Source organism: Thamnophis sirtalis, unplaced genomic scaffold (genome assembly GCF_051295495.1).
Source record: "Thamnophis sirtalis isolate CommonGarterSnake01/CBP01778 unplaced genomic scaffold, rThaSir2_p1.2 scaffold_6, whole genome shotgun sequence".
Taxonomy (NCBI): domain Eukaryota; kingdom Metazoa; phylum Chordata; class Lepidosauria; order Squamata; family Natricidae; genus Thamnophis; species Thamnophis sirtalis.
Genome location: NW_028261386.1, coordinates 81,939,304 through 81,960,236, shown reverse-complemented (window position 1 = coordinate 81,960,236; position 20,933 = coordinate 81,939,304). Strand labels below are relative to the sequence as shown.

General features: G+C 39.5%; 1 protein-coding gene across 1 annotated transcript in view; it reads left to right on the top strand.

Moving 5' to 3' along the window:
* The window catches only part of MTHFD1L (methylenetetrahydrofolate dehydrogenase (NADP+ dependent) 1 like), a 160,627-nt gene extending 141,965 nt beyond the window's left edge, over nt 1-18,662 (top strand). Inside the window, exons 27-28 of the mRNA XM_087718294.1 lie at nt 12,768-12,883; nt 16,344-18,662. Coding sequence (XP_087574420.1) covers nt 12,768-12,857 — 90 coding nt within the window. The 3' untranslated portion in view covers nt 12,858-12,883; nt 16,344-18,662. The remainder of the gene's footprint in view (nt 1-12,767; nt 12,884-16,343) is intronic.
* Nucleotides 18,663-20,933: the final 2,271 nt, after the last annotated feature.

Sequence of the window (20,933 nt, the reverse complement as noted above, 5' to 3'; positions counted from 1 at the left end):
AGGGCAGAGCTGAGGATTATGCCCAATTCTTAGCGGACAAAATTGCTCGGTTTCGGTCGGACTTGGACTCCACCCCTGCAGTTCCAGCCGAGGCACAAGAGGATCAGATGGAACATCTCTGGGTTGAGTTTCAGGATGTTACCCCCGGGGATGTGGACAAGGCCATGAGGGCTGTGAGTGCCTCCACCTGCGTACTGGACCCGTGTCCCTCATGGCTGGTTACCAGCAGCAGTGAGGTGACACGAGGCTGGATCCAGGCGGTCGTGACCGCCTCTCTTCGGGAGGGGAACTTCCCCGCCGCACTGAAAGCGGCGGTGGTGAGACCCCTCCTAAAGAAGCCATCTTTGGATCCAGCTGTCCTTAATAACTATCGTCCAGTCTCCAACCTTCCCTTTCTTGGGAAGGTTGTTGAGAAGGTGGTGGCCTTTCAGCTCCAGCGGTCCTTGGAGGAAGCAAACTATCTCGACCCCTTCCAGTCAGGCTTCAGACCCGGTTACAGCACTGAAACCACTTTGGTCGCATTGACCGATGATCTCTGGAGAGCCAGAGATGGAGGACATTCCTCCATCCTGGTTCTCCTTGACGTCTCAGCGGCTTTCGATACCATCGACCATGGTATCCCTCTGCGGGAGGTGGGGGTGGGAGGCACCGTGTTGCGGTGGTTCTCTTCCTACCTCTCGGACAGGTCGCAGTCGGTGTTAGTGGGGGGGCAGAGATCGTCCCCTAGGCCCCTAACATATGGGGTGCCTCAGGGTTCGGTCTTATCCCCCCTACTATTCAACATCTACATGAAACCGCTGGGAGAGATCATCCGCAGGCACGGGATCAGATACCATCAATATGCGGACGATACTCAACTGTATCTGTCCGCCCCGTGCCAACTCAATGAAGCGGCAGACGTGATGAACCGGGGCCTGGAGGCGGTTATGGACTGGATGAGGGCTAACAAGCTTGTGCTCAACCCAGAAAAGACCGAGTGGCTGTTGTGTTTCCCTCCCAAGGATTCCACCAATATTCCACCTCTCAGGCTGGGGGGTCAAACTCTATACCCCTCAGAGAGGGTCCGCAACTTGGGAGTCCTCCTAGATCCACAGCTATCATTCGACCACCATTTGACGGCTGTGGCTAGGGGGGCATTCGCCCAGGTACGCCTGGTGCGCCAGTTGCGACCCTACCTGAATCGGGAGGCACTCACAACAGTCACTCGGGCCCTCGTGACCTCTAGGCTGGAATACTGCAATGTGCTCTACATGGGGCTGCCCTTGAAGAGCATCCGGCGTCTTCAGCTGGTACAGAACGCAGCCGCGCGAGCGATTGTGGGTGCACCGCGGTTCACCCACATTACACCTATCCTCCGCGAGCTGCGCTGGCTACCTGTCGATTTCCGGATGCGCTTCAAGGTGCTGTTAATCACCCATAAAGCCCTACATGGTAGTGGATCTGGATACTTGAGAGACCGCCTTCTGCCAATTACCTCCCTGCGACCAATAAGATCACACAGATTGGGCCTCCTCCGTATTCCATCGGCCAGCCAGTGTCGGCTGGCAACTACAAGGAGGAGGGCCTTCTCAGTAGTCGCCCCGACCCTTTGGAACGAACTCCCCGTGGAGATTCGTGCCCTCACCACCGTCCAGGCCTTCCGCACAGCCTTGAAGAACTGGCTAGCCCGTCAGGCCTGGGGATGAAGATAGTTGCCCCTCCCGAATGATGAATGCATGTTGGTTACTGTTTTTATTATATGTGTCGTTGTTATTGTCTGTATTTCCCCTTCCCCGATTTTATGTGAGCCGCCCTGAGTCCCCTCAGGGAAAAGGGCGGCCTACAAATGTCAATAAAATCACTATAAAAAAATATAGCTGCCTAAGTAAATGCTTTACTTTCAATCTTCCTCTCCATTGTGCAGGAGCTTATAACTAAAGTATCTATTGAGTAGGGTGAGGTAAATATACTGTATGTTGACCTAAGGAAATATATGACCACCTCCCATGAAAAACTCTGCATAGCTATATTTATCAGGTTAGAACCAAATGCTGTCATTCCCAAAAGGAAAATTCTCTGCATTTTCCTCATTAAAAGAAGGGAGAATTAAAATGAATTAACATTTCATTGTCCTGGGCTGCTTTGTATATTTTTGCATTTAAATAAATGCTTTAAAATATGCTATTTGAATTATGCAGGATTTAAACGTATACAAAGTTGTTATAAAATGTGCCATGGTATACATTACTCTTTTATTAGTCATAAAACATTGAAAGGATTTAATGGAAACAAAGACAAATTAAGGGAATATTTTACTGCAAGAGCATGTAGAAACTATCAAAACCAGAGGTTGGTTTGCTTTTATACATATGCCAGGATTTTTTTTTAATGTGGACAAAATTAGTGGACAATTTAAGACAGACCATTAATGGAGATGCTTCCTGCAGTGAAAGTGCATAAAAGATGGAATATTCAGATGGATGCTATTAATGCAAATGCAGGAGAGGACATCAAATCTCAGTGGTGCAATTAGCATGGAAATGTGGTAGAATTGCAAAAATCCAAAAGCCAGAAGATGATAAGAAAAATATATAAAGTCCAACATTTTCTACCATCTACTGGTTATTAGTATTTTTTGCAACCACTCTATAGTGATTCTAGATTGACAATAATCTGCGGTGCCATTTCTCCTGGTTAGTGCTACCATTAAGTAAAGTGTTTTGTTGGAAGAAATATCCATCTGGTTCAGTTCCCAAGCTGGGAAAAAGACACTGAAACATGGAGGCTGATTGGAAAGATGGTTTAATGGTGAAGCAGAAGCACCTGGGTGGTTCTGGGCAGTGACCACATGGAGTTCAGAGTGGGTGGCTTTTATACCTTCTCTTAGTCTTTGAACTTGAGCTTCCTGTTCCTGTATTCTATTGGCTGTTGTCAGACTCCCATAGGGCCCTGTAACGATCATGTTTGTCTGAGCTAAGATTGGTTGAAGTTTGGGCTGATGCAATGAAAGGGCTTGTTGTGCCATGTGGTAAACTCTGCTGCTAGATTGGTTAATCCTATTATGTCCTGGAGGGTAATGTCTTAATCCCATCACCCTGGAGCTGGAGGTCTTTTGTCTTGTAGATAGGCTGGCCAGTCTTCAATGTGCACAAAATATCTGTTGGGGGGGAAGGGAGCTGGGGCTCTGAGGTTCTGTCTCCCTTAAGATTTTTCTTTTTCTTTAGGAGGAATATTTTATCCTGCCTTTTTAATATTTCTCAAAATATTTCATTCTTCTAGGGGAGGTAGCTTCCCATAGTTTAATTCAGGTGATCATTTCCTAAAGTATTCTTATTACCACTTCAGGCCCTTCCTTATATTTGATGGGTAGGTATGGCACATTTGATTGGATACCTTCTAAATTAGTCCAATGCCTTGTAGATGGAAATGCCATCTTCTGTTCGCTTCAGGCTATAAAATGTTTTTGGTTATCCCTGAGTTTGCAACCATATTCTAGGAATATTTGGTTTGGAGGAAAATGGTAAGACAAGAATTGAATAGTCACAACTCTAATTCTTGTGACTTTTAGCAAGACAATAAGCCCATACTGTTTACAACATTTTCTTCTGTTTTATTTCTTCTAATCAAAATATACCTCAAAGCAAATAGAGTATAACTGAAACTTCTGAATAGCTGTGAACTTTGTAAATTTGCCAGCAAGGCAGAGACAATAAAGTTTTAGAACTTGCTGCATAATTTCATGTATGTCTTCATTGGGGAAATATTTTAATACGTTGATACCCGGTTTCTCCAAAAATAAGACCTCCCCGTATAATAAGTCCAATCGGATTTTTGAATACATGCGCTAAAATAAGCCCTCCCCAAAAATAAGCCCTCCCTAAACATATTGCAACACAGCAGGAGCCATGAGGTGACCACACTTGCCGCCTCCTACACCTCAAAAATAATAAGACCTCCCCAAAATTAAGTACAAGTGCTTATTTCAGGGGTCAAAAGAAAATAAGACCCTGTCTTATTTTTGGGAAAACACGGTAGTATCACCTTACTTAAAAATATTGCAGAAATCTATATATTATTGAACTATCTGTTGTTTAAGAATTGCTCAGGTGAAGTAACTTTGATTTACTTGAAAAGGGAATAAAAGAGGTGGAATTTTAAACAATATATGTCCCTGACTGAACAGTGATGCCAAAATGTTTCAGTAAAAATTAACATATTAATAAAAGAAAATTCAGTCACATTTTAGATTTGATTGTACAGCTTTGATCTTCCTAAATGAATACATTTTCTTAATCTCAGAGATCAGGAATAGACTTGGTATATATGCAATTAGAAATGATAATTAAAACGAAGCAACAAGGATACAATTTCAACTTATTTAGAACAAAATTATTCTAGGGAATAATATCATTCATAACATTAAATGTTTTGTATTCAAAATCTAAGAATTTTCATTTATCCAATTTTGAACTGCATAGGAGAGAAGCGTCTCTCCATTAAAAAAAACCAAGAATGCAGCAAAAGTAACAGAAGCATTTAAGTATGACTCAGTTTCTCCAACTTAGTTGGACAATAACTTTTCATTGTAATCTTCAGTTTTGTTTTACACTTCTTAAGAACTATATATTGTCAAACATAAAAATATCAATATTATTGTAATATTTTAGATGTATATATGTGGAATTTTGTGTATTAAGAAGCCACATATTCAGAATATTAGATCTACATAAACTTCTTCTGTTTCAAGTTAACTCTTGTACAAACTGCCATTTGGTGATCTACCGTATTTTTCGGAGTATAAAATGCACCGGAGTATAAGACGCACCAAGGTTTTGAAGAGGCAAATGTAAAAAAAAGTAGGTAGGTAGATAGAGGGAGAGGGAGGGAGAGAGAGAGAGAGAGAGAGAGAGAGAGAGAGAGAGAGAGAGTAGATAGGTAGGGAGAGAGAAATACAGTCGGCAGGAAAAGAAAGAGAATAGGTAGATTGGTAGGTAGGGAGAGAGAGTAGGTAGGTAGGTACGTAGGTAGATGGGGAGAGAGCGAAATACAGTAGGTAGTTAGGGAGAGAGATAGAGTGTAGGTAGGTAGATAGAGGGATAGAGAGAGAGAAAGAGAGAAATACAGTAGGTAGGTAGGTAGGTAGGTAGGTAGGTAGGTAGGTAGGTAGGTAAAGAGAATAGGTAGGTAGATGTTTCCAGGTGTATTTTATCCATGTGCTGGAGTAGGAAATTGCTGACAATCCAGCACCTAAGACTTTGTTTCTGCTGGCACAGCATTTGATCAATCACTTTAACTAAAGAGTTTTCCAAAAGGGGGGGGGGAGTTTTTGCACTCTGCAAACCTCCCCAAAATGGCCCATTTTTCACAAAAATGGGCCCATTTTTTTTCAAGAAAATTGCATGCATAGCCTTATGGGGGTTTATAGAGTGCTCTTGGGGGTGGGGGTGGGTTAAAATTGAGCAAAAAAGGGCAGTTCTTTGCTCATTTATGTCCTCCCCAGCCCCCAGGAGTTCTCTGAAAGCCTCCTACAAGCTATGGACAGCCATTTTGGTGAAGGGGCGGGGCTTCAGGAGGCAAAAAATGCTGTATTCGATGTATAAGATGCACCTAGATTTCCAGCCTCTTTTTTGAGGGAAAAGTCTTATACTCCGAAAAATACGGTATTTTTCAAGTGATGTTGAATTAATTGCAGTATTCCTGTAAAATGGGGGTGTCAAAATCACATCGTCATGTGACATATTGTGACTTTTTTCCCTTTTGTTAAACTGGGTGTGGCCAGTGCATGACTCATCTGGGCTGCGGGCCATGAGTTTGACAATCCTGCTGTAAAACACTCTAGTAATATGTGAAGAGTGCCTTGGATCAAGCAAGAGCCTTCCATGAAACCTGATATTTTCATTGGGAAGGTGGGAATTTTTTGCTAGTTGTAGAGGGAAGGAGACTCTCTCCATCAACTTTTATTCTAAATGCTGGAAATGTTAACCAGTTAGTTTTCACAAGGCTTTGAAAATCATTTTCCCTAGGCTTTGGGGCCAGAAGATTAGGAAATCTCTGCTGCTGATGTGGTTTTCATAATTCAGCTTCATTATTTGTCTTGGGTATCATGGATCATTGTTTGTATGGTTTTAATCTTTCTATGCTGACCAGAGTCATCATTGTAGATAGGCAGCCATATGATATGAATGTATGTATGTATGCTGCTGGATGTTATGAAAGGAAAGGAGAAAGCTTGGCTACCCTGCACTTCCAACACTGGAAAAATTCTGGGTACAGGTAATCCTTAGGTTGCGACCAGCAACCATTTTCAATGCTGCTGAATGAATGGCGTTTACTACTAGTCCTCAAAGTTCTGGCATCACAGCATCCCTGCAATCATGTGATTCTGATTTCTGACAATCCCTGCTGATTTCCCACAAGCAAAGGTAATGGGTAAACCACTAGGAACTGATAAATCAGGGTCAGGTGACTATGTGCTTAACAACCCAGATAGACCTTGCTTAATGAGGGCAACCAGGACTGATGGTATTGCCGTCACTAAGCAACACAGTCAAGTGATGTCATGCTTTCCAACTACATCACTTAGCAGTAGTAATTCTGGTCCCAATTGCAGGGGTGAAATCCAGCAGGTTCTGACAGGTACTGAAGAACCGGTAGCAGAAATTTTGAGTAGTTCGGAGACCCGGAAAATGCCACCTCTGGCTGGCCCCAGCGGGGGGTGGGAATGGAGATTTTGCAATATACTTCCCCTAGGAGTGGGGAGGGAATGGGGATTTTACAGTATCCTTCCTGTGCCACGCCCACCAAGCCACACCCACAGAACCGGTAGTAAAAAAAAATGAATTTCACCACTGCCCAATTGCCATTATAAGCTGAAGACTTACTGTCGAGCTTGTGGATGTAAACAACTGAAAGACCTAGAGTAGCAGAATAGAAAAATTCAGTGTAAAAATAATTATATCCATCCAGTATTTTAAATCTATACACATACAAATCTGTTCATGAAGTCTCTGGTTTTTCTTGGGGGAATATATGATTGATCATATTGATCAAGATAGACTTGAAGATATTGTAACATAATGTAAATATGCAGAATTTTGTTCTTGGTTTCAAGCTCCTATACTTAACACTGGGAATGAATAACTTCTGTCTATGAAATGGCTTGATTATTTTGTGCCTTGTTGGTGAACTTTGTTTTTGAAGTTTGAAAGTTGCTCTCATATTGAAGATAATATTTTAATAATATTGTTTTGAATATTTAAGATTCATAATACTGTCCTGATTTCAATTGTTGATTATATTGTTTGAAGAACAGATACATTTTCTTCTCTGAGAGAATAAAATGTCCTTGTTTGTATTCAAGAAAGATTGCCTAATTTGAATAGGAGCCAGTCTTAATTGTCCATGTGCAGCCTTATCATTCACAAGATGCTATAAGCAAGTAGCAGCACATAAAGAGGAAGTAAAATGAATATATTTTTCTAGTTATGGGTATTAATAGGAAAATAATTCATGTGTGTGTTTAACATTAGCATTGCTTTTAATTTTTAAAAATCAAATTATCAATAGATTAATATCTTTTTAAAATGACATATTAACATAAACATTTAACATTGTAATTACATTTTAATTCTCATATTTATGTAAATATATAATAAATCAATATATTTTCATTAATCCATTCATCTCTAAATTTGATTTAGTGTGTTCCTAAACCATTTTTTGAGATACTGAATGTATAGATATACAGGAATTATGCCCTTGAAACAAAATGTAATTATTTGGTTTATTTTTTAAAAGACTATTGCTGCCCAAATTTGTTCTTATTACAAAATTTAGAATGTTAGTTGATCTCCAAGCTAACTCCATCTTGCCCCAGGCATCAAATCACATCAAATCTATTGCAGCCCTAAGGCCAAATATGAATAAAATATCTAATAAAAGAAGTATTACATTCTTGTACAATCTTTCCCAGACCTCAAAAAAGCCTTTCCTCATTGGAGATATTGTTAAATGGGATAACCTGGGCACCTTTCACAAGCATTGGTATCTGGTTAATTCTGCTTTTCTGTCTGTAGAGATTCTCAGTCATCCTGGTCATGGTTGTCCCAAAGGTGCTTTTTCAGGAGACAACTGGACTTGCTTGTTTTTCTTTGAAGTTGTTTCATTTCTCATCCAAGAAGCTTCTTCTGTTCTGACAGGATAGTGGGGAGTGGAAGGATTTACATTCCTTCCAGATAGCTGGTTGTTTTCAGCCTAAAAGTTGAATAGTTTAGGATGCAAATGACCGACTGTCTGCAAGGAATATAAATCCTTCCATTCCCCACTATCCTATCAGCTGAAGAAGCTTCTTGATGAGAAGTGAAATGTCTTCAAAGAAAAAACAAATCCAGTTGCCTTCTGCTTTTCTGTGCTAATTTAAAAAGAAATAAGTTGCAAATTGTTTATGAGTAACTGTGACATCAGTTCTGGTCTGTTAGGTTATTTGGTTTCTGCAGATTTAAACATATTTATTTTAGACAAAGACAAGCAAATGTTATGTGGGTGTACTGAGACATTATCTTTAGTAGATGGGCCACCACATTCAGTATCAGCTGTGGTTTATGAGTGGTCTTCAGCAGCAGATCCAGGTAGGGTAAATTACAGAAGTCAACCAATGCCTCTTTGTTATAGGAATGGCCATAACTGATAGACCAGTCAAGGCTGAGCAAATATTCTTCTGATCAAAGGCTACCTCTTGATCTATCAGGAATTGTGAGTCCAGAAAGACCCACATATTGTGAACCACTTCCTTTTTGGAGAGCATTTCTCTATCCAGAACAGATAAAAAATCAGCTGACCTCTAAAATAACCCCTCCCCCCAGTTGTTGAATGTCTGCTTTTAAAATATTTTTATTGCCTTTACATTTTTCGGAAGGTGATGTCCTATATCTGAACTGAAGTTTACAGATGACACAACAATCATTGGTCTCATTTGAGATGATGACGTGTCTGCATACAGATGGGAGGTAGAACAACTGGCCCTGTGGTACAGCTGGGAGAATCTGGAGCTGAACACTCTTAAAACTGTAGAAATTATAGTAGATTTTAAGAGAAGCCCTCCTATTCAACCACCTCTTACAACATTATACAACACAGTATCTCAGTAGAGACCGTCAGGTTTCTATAATCTCAGGACTTGAAATGAACAACTAACATTAGAACCATCATTAAAAAGGCACAGCAATGAACTCAGGGAGACTCAGAAAGTTCAGATTGCCCAAGGATCTGCTGATACAATTCTACAGAATAATTATTGAGTCTGTCATTTGTACCTCTATAGTTGTCTGGTTTGGAACAGGAACCAAACAAGACAGCTACAGAATTCAGCAGATAGTTAAGACTGCAGAAAAAAACAATTGCAACCAGCCTGCCTTCCATTGAGGACCTGTATACTGCACGAACCAGAACAAGGACTGAAAAAAATATCTACAGACACTTCACACCTGAGATAACTTCTTCAACTTCTCCCCTCAAGACACTGCTATAGGGCTTTGCCTGCCCAAACAACTAGACACAAAGATAATTTCTTCCCCCATGCAATCATTCTGCTGAACACTTAACTCCTACAGCACTGTCTTGTGCCTAAAGATAATTTACCCATGTAAATGGCTCTATTGCTATTATCCTTGCTATCTTTTCATCCTTCTCATCTTTCTCACCTCTCATCTTTCTACTACTTTCTCCTATTGGTATATGTTGATGTATCATTTTTTGTTGTATCTTATGATTTATGATCTATGACCTATCACTTTGTTTGTATGAAGACTGAGAGCTTATGCACCAGAGACAAATTCCTTGTGATTCCAAAAACACTTGGCCAATAAAGAATTATATCTACAAGTTGCTGAATAAGGCAATTTAGGAAGGGAGGTGTGTGTGTGTGTGTGTGTGTGTGTGTGTGTGTGTGTGTGTAGAGAATGTTAATTGGATGAGCTGTTTCCAGTTTGGGAAATTGTAATGAATAATGACACAAACCTTCCTCTGTTTTCATATTTTTTTCAGATAATAAGAGTCACTAAATATGTTTTGTTGTGATTTTTGTCTTCCTGTCAGGAAGACATAAATATTTCTAAATATTAGCTCTATTAGCTCTTCCTACAATCTTTTCCTCCAGAGATTGCTTCAACTGTCACTTCTCTGTTATGTTTATGTGAATTTCCACAAAGTGCTTTACCAAAATTGGATATCCCAAAATGATATTTTCACTAGAGACTTCGTAACACTTGGAAGAGGAATTCAAATTCAGAGAATGTCATACATGGGAAAGGATTTGTGCCTTTTTCCTAGCATTGCAATGCATGATGACAAATAACATTTTGTTTAAGAATCAGAGATCTAATTATGAATTTTTTGCCATTGTGTTTAATTAGAGTGAGATCGGCATTGTTATTTTCTTGGCAAAATGTATCTTGGCTCATTTAATGATTGCAATTTTCCTCTATGGTCTACTTGTGTCACATTTTGGGCAGGCTTGATTTGGAGAGAAAGTACCTTATACCTGCTTTGTAACAATACCGTCAATTCAAGCACCCTAGTTGTTCCTACCTATTGTTGGAATGTTTGTTTTCATATTTGTTGTCAGATCAGGTTGCCAGGATCCAAGAACATTCGCAATGAACTTTTGTCATGGCATTTGTTTTGTCATAGAATATAATCAGCTTATTTTAATTACATCAAGAGGGATGCTGGGCATTTCTGTCTTTTAATTAGCTGCTTACAGCTAATTCTTTTAAGAACCATTAAGATGTAAGCTGCATAGGGCTCTGTATAATTTGTGTATGTATTTAGCTTTACATAAAGCAATATATTCAAAATAGCATGCAAGTAAAGTTTTCTTTCTTCATTAAGAATCAGAAGAAAAATTCTGAGGAGAGAAAACTGGAAGTTGTTGAGGATTCCCTTAATTGTTAGTCAATAGCAGTTTACTGCATTCATGGAAATACAAGAATACTGGGAAAGGAAACAGAGAGAGAAAAGAACTGGGAATCTTATTTTTTCTTTCGCAAATCCTTGGGTTTTATGTATTATTTTATTATGGTGATCTTTTTTCTTAGAGTTTATAATAAACACTTACTGTATCTTTCTTTCGCTCTTTGGAAAGAGGGACATTTGTCCTTTAGATTGGTGGAAATAGTTCAAACACTCTCCTCAGCCTGTAGAATAATATATATAGTAGTCTTCGCCTAACCACCCTATATCCATTGCTAAGTGAAGATGTTGTTAGGCAAAACGTCATGCGCTACTTAGCAGCAGTAGTTCCTATAGACACTAGGCAAGGACAGTGTCATTAGATGAGGACCTCATGTGTCTCCTGCCCTGTTCAATCTGCTGGCTCCATCCTACTGCTTCTTCCCTAGTCAGGACGGGCAAGCTCTCTTCAGCAGATAAGAATCCACTGCCTTGTCACAGAGTGTAGGGTGGCCAAAAGGCAGAGATGGGGTGGGGAGACAGGCAGATGGGGGGAGTTGAAGCACATGCTGCAGCCTGGGCTGGTTCTCAAGTACCCAAATTTTGATACCATGACCATGGGGTGTTACAAAGGCCATAACTTTGGGGAGCAGTCATAAATACCATTCGTTCAGTCCTGTTGTCACTTCAAATGGTCACCGAATGTTGTTACCAATTAGTATAGCCTTTATTGCAGTGGTGAAATTCAATTTTTTTTACTACCTGTTCTGTGGGCATGGCTTGGTTGGTGTGGCAGGGGAAGGATACTGCAAAATCTCCATTCCCACCCTACTCTGGGGCCAGCCAGAGGTGGTATTTGCGGGTTCTCCGAACTACTTAAAATTTCTGCTGCTGAATTTCACCCCTGCTTTATTGTCATTGTAGAAAATAAATACAATGAAATTGGTTACATTGTTAATTGAGGATTGCCTATTTAGAAACATATTTAGAATTTATACCCTGAAAAAGTATGAAATCAGATACTTCACTTACGTTCCATCTTTATTGGCTACAAAAATATCTGCCCAACCTTTGTAATATCCAGACTAAAATTATTTTCAATTAATTATTCAGTGTATTGCAGCAATATGATTTATGTCAAATTATTTCTGTAATCGATAGCAACCATAATTTTGGAAATGTTTTTACTACTAAATGGGTCCTAAAAATAAAAAGAAATAAGCTGGTCATAACAGATTTCTGTCAGATGCAAACTACACATACATAAAGTATGGTATTTATAAAGTTTCTGCTTTCAATCCACTGTAGTTAACAATTTACATTCCATATGCATTCCTTTGCCTTATATCTCTTAGAACACAGAACATTTTTTATAAGCTTAGTCCCATAAAGTTTGGGATATTATAGCCTTTTATTTCCCTTCCCAGAAATTCTTTGCAATTGTTCACGGAATTTGGTTTAGCAAAACAGCCAAGGTGGCGCAGTGGTTAGGGTGCAGTACTGCAGGCCACTTCAGCTGACTGTTATCTGCAGTTCAGCGGTTCTAATCTCACCGGCTCAAGGTTAACTCAGCCTTCCATCCTTCCGAGGTGGGTGAAATGAGGACCCAGACTGTGGGGGCGATATGCTGACTCTGTAAACCGCTTAGAGAGGGCTGAAAGCCCTATGAAGCAGTGTATAACTGCTATTGCTATTGCTAAAAGGAACTGGAGTAGACCTGGGTTAGTTCTATCTATAGGCCATGAAGAACATTGTGGTCTTCTACTGCATCCTATCTATGTGTAGGGAGGTTTCCAGGATACAATTGTTGAAGTGTAACTCCTGGTTCTTTGATCCCTTAGATGACCACTATGCCTGGATTGCCCACAAGGCCTTGCTTCTATGATATTGACCTGGACCCTGATACAGAACAAGTAAAAGGGTTGTTTTGAAGGTTCAAGCTAAAACACAGCATCAGGTGAGTGGCTTAGAGAAATGCTACAAGTCTCTTTTTCGAGACTGTTCTGTATTTAGACTTTGCTTCAAAGCTCCTTGATAAAATAAGAAAAGGGCAAAATAAAAATATAGGCTGTATTTTCCAGATAAATACAGAGACTGTTTTAGCAATAAATATATGCTTTTTTCTTAAGTTTAATCTCTGTCTCTGTCTCTCTGTCTCTGTCTCTCTCTCTATATATCTATCTATCTATCTATCTATCTATCTATCTATCTATCTATCTATCTATCTATCTATCTATCTATCTATATATCTATATCTATATATCTATATATATATATATATATATATATCCAAAGTTGTTAAATATGGGTGTCTTACCCCATAGTATTCCAGAGAGTAAGTCGTCATCTGTTACCAAGTTTGGTTGAAATTGCTTGAGGCATTCCAAAGTTATGTTAGAGCACACACAAAGACACACACACAGCTCTCTCTCTCTCTCTCTCTCTCTCTCTCTCTCTCTCTCTCTCTATCTATCTATCTAATGAGAGATATATATATTGCTCTGGAGCAGGATGTACAACTAAACCGGGCAGATCCCACATCTTCCTGATGAACCACATAATATGTGATGCAGAACTATGGGGAGGGAAATCCACTTCTAATATATTAGGAGGTGGGGAGAGGGAGCATTGGCTCTCCACCTGTTCCAATATTAAGCAAGTTCCAGATGCTAAGTTTACCTCCCACAGTCCAGCAGAAGTGACAGCCCTCTCTGCTGTGGCTGCTGTTTGTTAGAATGCATGTGGCAGGCATCATTGTTTTTACCATGTTATGTATCTGCCTTCAAGATGGGTCTAAGAGCCAAGGTGGCGCAGTGGTTAAATGCACTGCAGGCTACTGCTAGATCAGCAGGTCAGCGGTTCAAATCTCACCGGCTCAGGGTTGACTCAGCCTTCCATCCTTCCGAGGTGGGTAAAATGAGGACCCAGATTGTTGGGGGCAATATGCTGACTCTCTGTAAACCGCTTAGAGAGGCCTGAAAGGCCTATGAAGCGGTATATAAGTCTACTGCTATTGCTATGCTATCTGTGATAACTAAGACATAACAAGGCTCAAGATATTCCAATGGATACCTTCAAATGCATCTTTGGACATTCTTAGCTGCATTCTTAGTGCTTTGTGATGAATAAAAACACTAAGTAGGTGAAGCAGAATTAAACTCTCAGGTGCTCTTGTTAGGAGGGGTAGGTAGTTAGCAATATCAATCCTACCATGACTTCCTCTTTCAGGGAAGGTGCAGAGCAGCCAACAAACACATACACATTGTGAACAAACAAATGGAACAGAACTTTGCAATAATGTATTGATCATAGAATCATATCATTAGAAAGGACTATGTAAGATCACAGACTGGAGAGTCCATGCTTGAGTCTAAACTGAACTCTTCCTGAGAAATGGCCATCCAACATCTGCATAATTACATTCAGTGAAGGAGAGTCCACTACTCTCCAGATGACAGGTTTTACATTCAAACAGCTCTTTCTGCTGAATATGTTTCTAACAATTCAATCAGAAATTGCTTTCCTGCAATTTCAACCCATGTTTCTGGGTCTCATTCTTTGGAATGATAGAAAACGAATGTTGACCTTCTTTTCTGTGATATTCTCCCATGTATTTGAAGAGTACTATATAAATTATTGCAACCATTCTTCATTTCTTCTCTTCAGAGAGCTATAGCAATAGACTTACGTTACAAGTTGTACAGAAATATATGGTGAAAAATAACTATGTGATAATGTGAAACTTTGTTACATACAAACATGTATAAAACACATACATCCATCACTCTTAACAGTTCACAAGCCTCTAAAGCTGGCTGTGCCATTAGGCCTGAGGATCCCAGGGGACCAAGAAGATCTTACAAAGGCTTGCTTACTACAATTAATGTCATCCTTTCTTTGTTCATGTGCTCATCATAAGACACCATCCAGACAGAAACCCAATATTTTTACTGTTCCCTTTGTTACATTTGTGTTGTATTTGTGCTGATAAAACGGTCTCTTATGACGAGCCGATGGACAGAGAATGGAAGCAGTGAACTTCCTCCCATATTTGGGCATACTAGGGGCTGTGACTTTAAATATATACCTTTCTCCCTGGCTCAGCTGATAAGGAGAGGAACTCTGTGGCTTAATGGTTAACACATCTGCCTAAGATGCAATACAGCACAGGTTCGAATCCCTGTAAGGGTATGGCTAGCTGATGAGAGCTAAATAGCTTGAAATAGATCTATACTAGTCTACCTTTATTTATTTATCAGCACAAATGCAACACACACACACACACAATCACACACGTATATATATGTGTGTATGTTGTATTTGTGCTGATAAATAAATAAAGATAAATAAATAAATAAATAAATTATTTATCAGCACAAATACAACAAATGTAACAAAAAGGCAACAGTAAAAATATTGGGTTTCTGTCTGGATGGTCTCTTGTGACGAGCCAAAGGACAGAGAATGGAAGTAGTGATCTTCCTCCCATATTTGGGCATACCGGGGGTTGTAAATCTAAATAGATACCTTTCACCCTGGCTTGGCTGATAAGGAGTCAAGCTCTGTGGCTCGTTAACACATCTGCCTAAGATGCAATACAGCACAGGTTCGATTCCCAGTAAGGGTATGGCTAGCTGATGAGAGCTAAATAGCTTGAAATAGATCTATACTAGTCTCCCTTTATTTATTTATCAGCACAAATACAACAAATGTAACAAAAAGGCAACAGTAAAAATATTTGGTTTCTGTCTGGATGGTCTCTTGTGGCGAGCCGAAGGACAGAGAATGGAAGTAGTGATCTTCCTCCCATATTTGGGCATACCGGGGGTTGTAAATCTAAATAGATGTGTGTTTGTGTGTGTGTGTATACACATACACGCACACACACACATACTTAAATGCTATATAGCACCAGAGTTCTTTTTTGGCAGGTGTGCAGCCATACATATTTGATAAATGGAATAAGGAATGAATAATTAAATCAATCTTATCCATATTTCCTGAAGCATTTGTAATAAAATGGTTCTATCCATACATTTACAATTATCCTTTGAATTTGATATTTGTTCAGTGTTTGCGACCTTAGTGCAGAATTGTATGAAATAAGAAAAATAATAATATATTTTTCCTAATCAAACAAAATGTAATACATATGTATCATTATTTTTATTATAAGCCACTCTGAAATTTTTAAAATAAGCAGTATATGAATATGCCAAATAAATATGTAAAAATTAATAGCTGGAACAGTTAAACATTTGTTTTGATTAATTGTAACACAATCATATTAACTCATAACACAATCTCATTACGGGAAGGTTAATATCTGGCATCTTTTTTAGAAAACTAAGAGATTCAATTATTTATACAATGAAAAATAAAATATTTAATGCTTTGTTTTTCCTTCTATTTTCCAGAGTCTTGAAGGGAAAATAATGCAGTTTCTATACTTCCTGAACCAAGAAACAAGAACGAATCTGAAAGACACTTAAAACTTATCTTTGAAGAATATTGTGCTAGATTGAAGCAGGATGAATAAGTTCATCTCTAAAGAATTCTATATTGAAAAACCAAAGCCAGAACAACCAAAAAAACACTGAGCTCTTTCATACAACTCATGCAATGAAATGTTTTGCAGAACATGCTGTTGCTTACGCACTAATTGTTTACTGTAGTAGATGTGGGAAATGAAAGAGGGATGTATGCATACTGATGGAGAGGGGAGTAACCACTCTTAAGATATATTTGAACCAATAGGCAAAATGTTGAGGTTAATGTCAATTAGGAATGCAAAATTACAAAATGATGCCTTTTGATATATTTCTTCCATTTCATAGCCACTATGCTATTTTTTTTTTCATTTAGTCCTGGAAATGTTATAAAAATTATGATGGAAATGTGTAACTTTGGCATTGCTACGTAAGCAGAAGTGAGAGCCGGTCAAATTAGGGTTTCAAATGAGTACAGTGCTCATAATCTCATGCCTCTCATCAGCACTGCTTTCTGTCAAATCAGTTTGGATTTCGTGCCTTGAGCTATTTTGTTTGACTCTTCTAGATATTCCAAAGGATAACAAGCATTCTTTCATTTTACAGTCAATGGAAGTAAACAACAATTTATTGTGCGGCTTCCAACTTTAAAGAAATGTGCCATAGGCTCAGTCTGTCTCCTGGTAGAAGTTTTTGCCCTTTTTTGGACAGAACTATCAACTGAGTATTTGAGATCTCAGAATAAAGACACAGAACCACACGCTGTTGAGTAAATTTAAGTAACACCAAAATTAAATGAACTGCACTGCTCTAAATAATATTTAGTGTAAGAAAAATTAAAATGCATTTCTTTATTGGAAAATATTTTTTCCCCATGCCATTTGGGGGACTGATAATCAAAATTCTTTAAGCTGCATCCAGCTCTATAGAAGTAGATGCACCATGAAGCCTGGAATGACTGAGGCTCTTTGGACAAAAAAAGTAATCCGTTCCCCTTCATTGTGTCTGTAATTGACAATACAGGTCATGCTCAACTTATAGCAGTTCCATTAGTGACCATTTGAAGTTACAACAGCTCTGAAAAAAGTGACTTTTGACCATTTTTCACACCACCGTTGCAGCATCCCCATGGTCATGCGATCAAAATTCAGACCTGTGGCCACTGATTCATATTTATGACTGTTGCAGGGTCCCACAGTCATGTGATCACCTTTTGGAACCTTCTGACAAGCAAAGTCAATGGGGAAGTCAGATTCACTTAACAACTGTATTACTAACTTAACAACTGCATTGATTTACTTAACTAGCACAAGAAAGGTCATAAATGGAGCAAAATGTACTTAACAAATGTCTCACTTAAGAAATCAAATTTTGGGTCTCAATAGAGGTGGTAAGTTGAGGACTACCTGTATTCTTTCTGTATTGCAAAACTGCTTTTGCTGGGGATTAGTACCAAAGAGAAGCAGAAGCTTCTGTCTTATGCTTAAAGCAAATGATATTGCTTCTACGTTTACATGTCAGTTACATGTATAGAAGACATTTTAAATCAGAGGTGAGAAACCTCTGGCCAATGAGAAAGATGTAGCTAATAAAACACCCACTTTTGGCTTGCAGAGGGTCTGCCTCATGCCTAGAACCCACCCTAAATTTATTCACTCTGTCCTTTCCAAAAATGGAAGAAAATATTTGCTCCACTGTTCTATACTGGTGAACGTCTGCCTTCTTTTCCCCATATGCCTAGGAAGAGAAATAAGCCAAAATTCAATTTGCTTCAGCAGATTCCTGCTGCATCATTATATAAGGATTCAATTCAATGTCCTTTGTAAACAAGGCAGAAACAACTGAACATTCATGTTTGTCACGTTGATTAAAGTTTATTTAAACAAACCAGGAATTTACTGCAGAATAAATTAAATTCTGGTTTATTCCTTTTCAAAGAATTAGAGAGGAAGAAATCCAAGATTTCCTATGGAATCCTTTCTGTTCGTGCATATAGTTTAAAATGAATGATTTAGCATTATGTTTGTAAAAAATACTTCAGACTATAATGTATTTTAACACAGACTATTATTCCTCATTGCTGCTGATTATTATCCGAGAATACACCAAATTGCACTAGTTTTACTGTATATAGAAAAAAAACTGCATTTCCTCCAGTAAGATACTTTCCTTTTTTGTTCCATCAATGTGGAGTAGGACTTTTAACTCATTAAGTGCCTGAAAATAAATTTCTTTTAATCCTCAAAACTGCTTGACTGGCATTTCTGAATGCTGAAATACATCCATTTTGTCAATAACTTCATCTGATTACAAAAGCATAACTCTTAGTACTAATTTTACTGCTTAATATTGTATAAGAAAAGCCTTATAAAACACTAGACTTTGTCTAGTGATAATCTGTTAGTGTTTCTCAACTTTGGTACTTTTAAGAAATGTGGAGTTCAACTCCTAGAATTCCCCAACCAGTGTGCTTAAGTTTACCAAGGTTTAAGAATGTGGTCTACAATATAATAATATGTAAACTGTATTAGAGAAATGAAAGCAGATGTTAGATAGACTCAGGGGTGGGCTGCTGCGGGTTTGCAAGGGTTAGGGAGAACTTTTAGCTAAGATTCTGTGCATGTTCAGAGAACTTCCAAATCCTACTCCTGGCTGGCCTTGCCCGCCCCTCCCCTCCCAAGAGTCCCCACGCAGCCCCTTTTGGATGCAGGTAAATGCAGGGGCGCACGCGGAAGCTTGGTGAGGGTAAAAATGGGCCTATCAGAAGTTTGGGAAGGCCAGAAATGGGCCTGGAGCACTGTTCCCTCTAAGGTGCACGGGTGTGCGGCTGCGCACGTGGCAACAAAACACCACGCAGCAGTTTCCAACTGCCGCCCAGTGGTTTTTGTGAGACGCCTTCCACAGTAATAGGGGAGAGCCAGCCTGGAGACAGCAATCACAAGGCAGGAAGTAGCTGAGAGAAGGGGTGTGGGGGTTGGGAGAAGGCATGGGACCGGCTCCCAGCAGTGGCTACTCAGATTTGCCATTTGAGAGAGAGGGAGGGAGGAGGAGGGGAGGGAGGGAGAGCGAGAGCGTGTGTATCCCTCCTTCCTTCAGCCCAACACTCTCGCTGGCATCCCGGCCAGACAAGAAGGACTGCAGAGGGTCTCCTCGAGTCTAGGGCAGCGAGTCATTCGATGGGAAACGTACCTCTTGGAAGGAATGACCTGGCTTGGCTCTCGCTTCGTCTCTCCTGTCTCTTCGCTTCTCCGTTCGGTCATTGGGAGGCAAATTGAAAGTGGGAGCCAAGCCGGGTCATTCCTTCCAAGAGGCAACTTTTCCACCGAATGACTCACTGCCCTAGACTCGAGGAGACCCTCTGCAGTCCCTCTCATCTATCCGGGATGCCAGCAAGAGTGTTGGGCTGAAGGAAGGAGGGATTCATTCTCTCTCTCTCTCTCTCTCTCTCTCCCTCTCCCCCTCTCTCCCTCCCTCTCCCTCCCACCCTCCCTCCCTTTAAGAGAGAGAGAGGGAGAGTTAGTTAGTTAGTTAGTTGGTGGGCAGACTTAGCACTTTGTTAAGTTTGTTTCTCTGTGTGTTGTGTATATATACATGTCTCAATGGGTGCAATTGTGCAAGCATTTTTTTTCTCTTTGAAAGAATTTTTGGATTTCTCCTCACCAAACCTTTAAGACTGAAAGAGTTAGAGTTGAAATATAAAGAGATTGTCAATCGCCATACTGTTAGATTGATAGGCAATTATGGACTATCTTGATTATAGCCTCCTTAGAAAGAATATGCTACTGTATGGTTGAGAAAAAGATCAAACTTCATTCCATGGAAACCCAACAAAGTTCATAGGGAGGGTTTCTTTCTATGATGGGCTTCTTGGGTCAACGTGAATATCAGTTATCAAAAATTTAAGTAGAAAATTAAGCAGGCAATGGGCAATTACAAAAAGGGAAGCCAACTTTCTGAATCTGTTTCTTTGCACTTAGTGACATAAATAGACTAATATTCTGAAAACCTGACCTAAATTACTATATATTTTAAATAGCTGTAAAGCTATGCTGAAAAAGGTGTTCTCACGGTATTGTGATAAATTCAATAAAAAGAAGGGAATTCTTGATGAACTTAAGGAGAAATGAGAGTATTGGATAGTAAATGGACAAATAAATCAAAGAGAATATTTGCACCTCAGGGTTGAAATGAGATGTTCTCTCTTACTCTTTCCTCTTCCTCTCTTCTCTCTCTGTCTCTCTCATCCTCTTTCTCTTTGTCTCTCTTCTCTTTCTCTCTCCCTCTTTTCCATTCTTCTGTCACTTTCTCTCTCCTTCTCCCTTCTCTCTCCTCTTTGTCTCTTTGTCTCTTTCACCCTCTTTCTCTTTGTCTCTCTTTGTCTCTCCTTCTTTCCCACTCTTCTGTCACTTTCTCTGTCCTTCTCTGTCTGTTTCTGTCTCTCTTCCCTCTTTTTTTCTTCCTCTCTCCCACTCTTTTATCACTTTCTCTCTACTGCCCAACCTGTCCCCATACTTATCT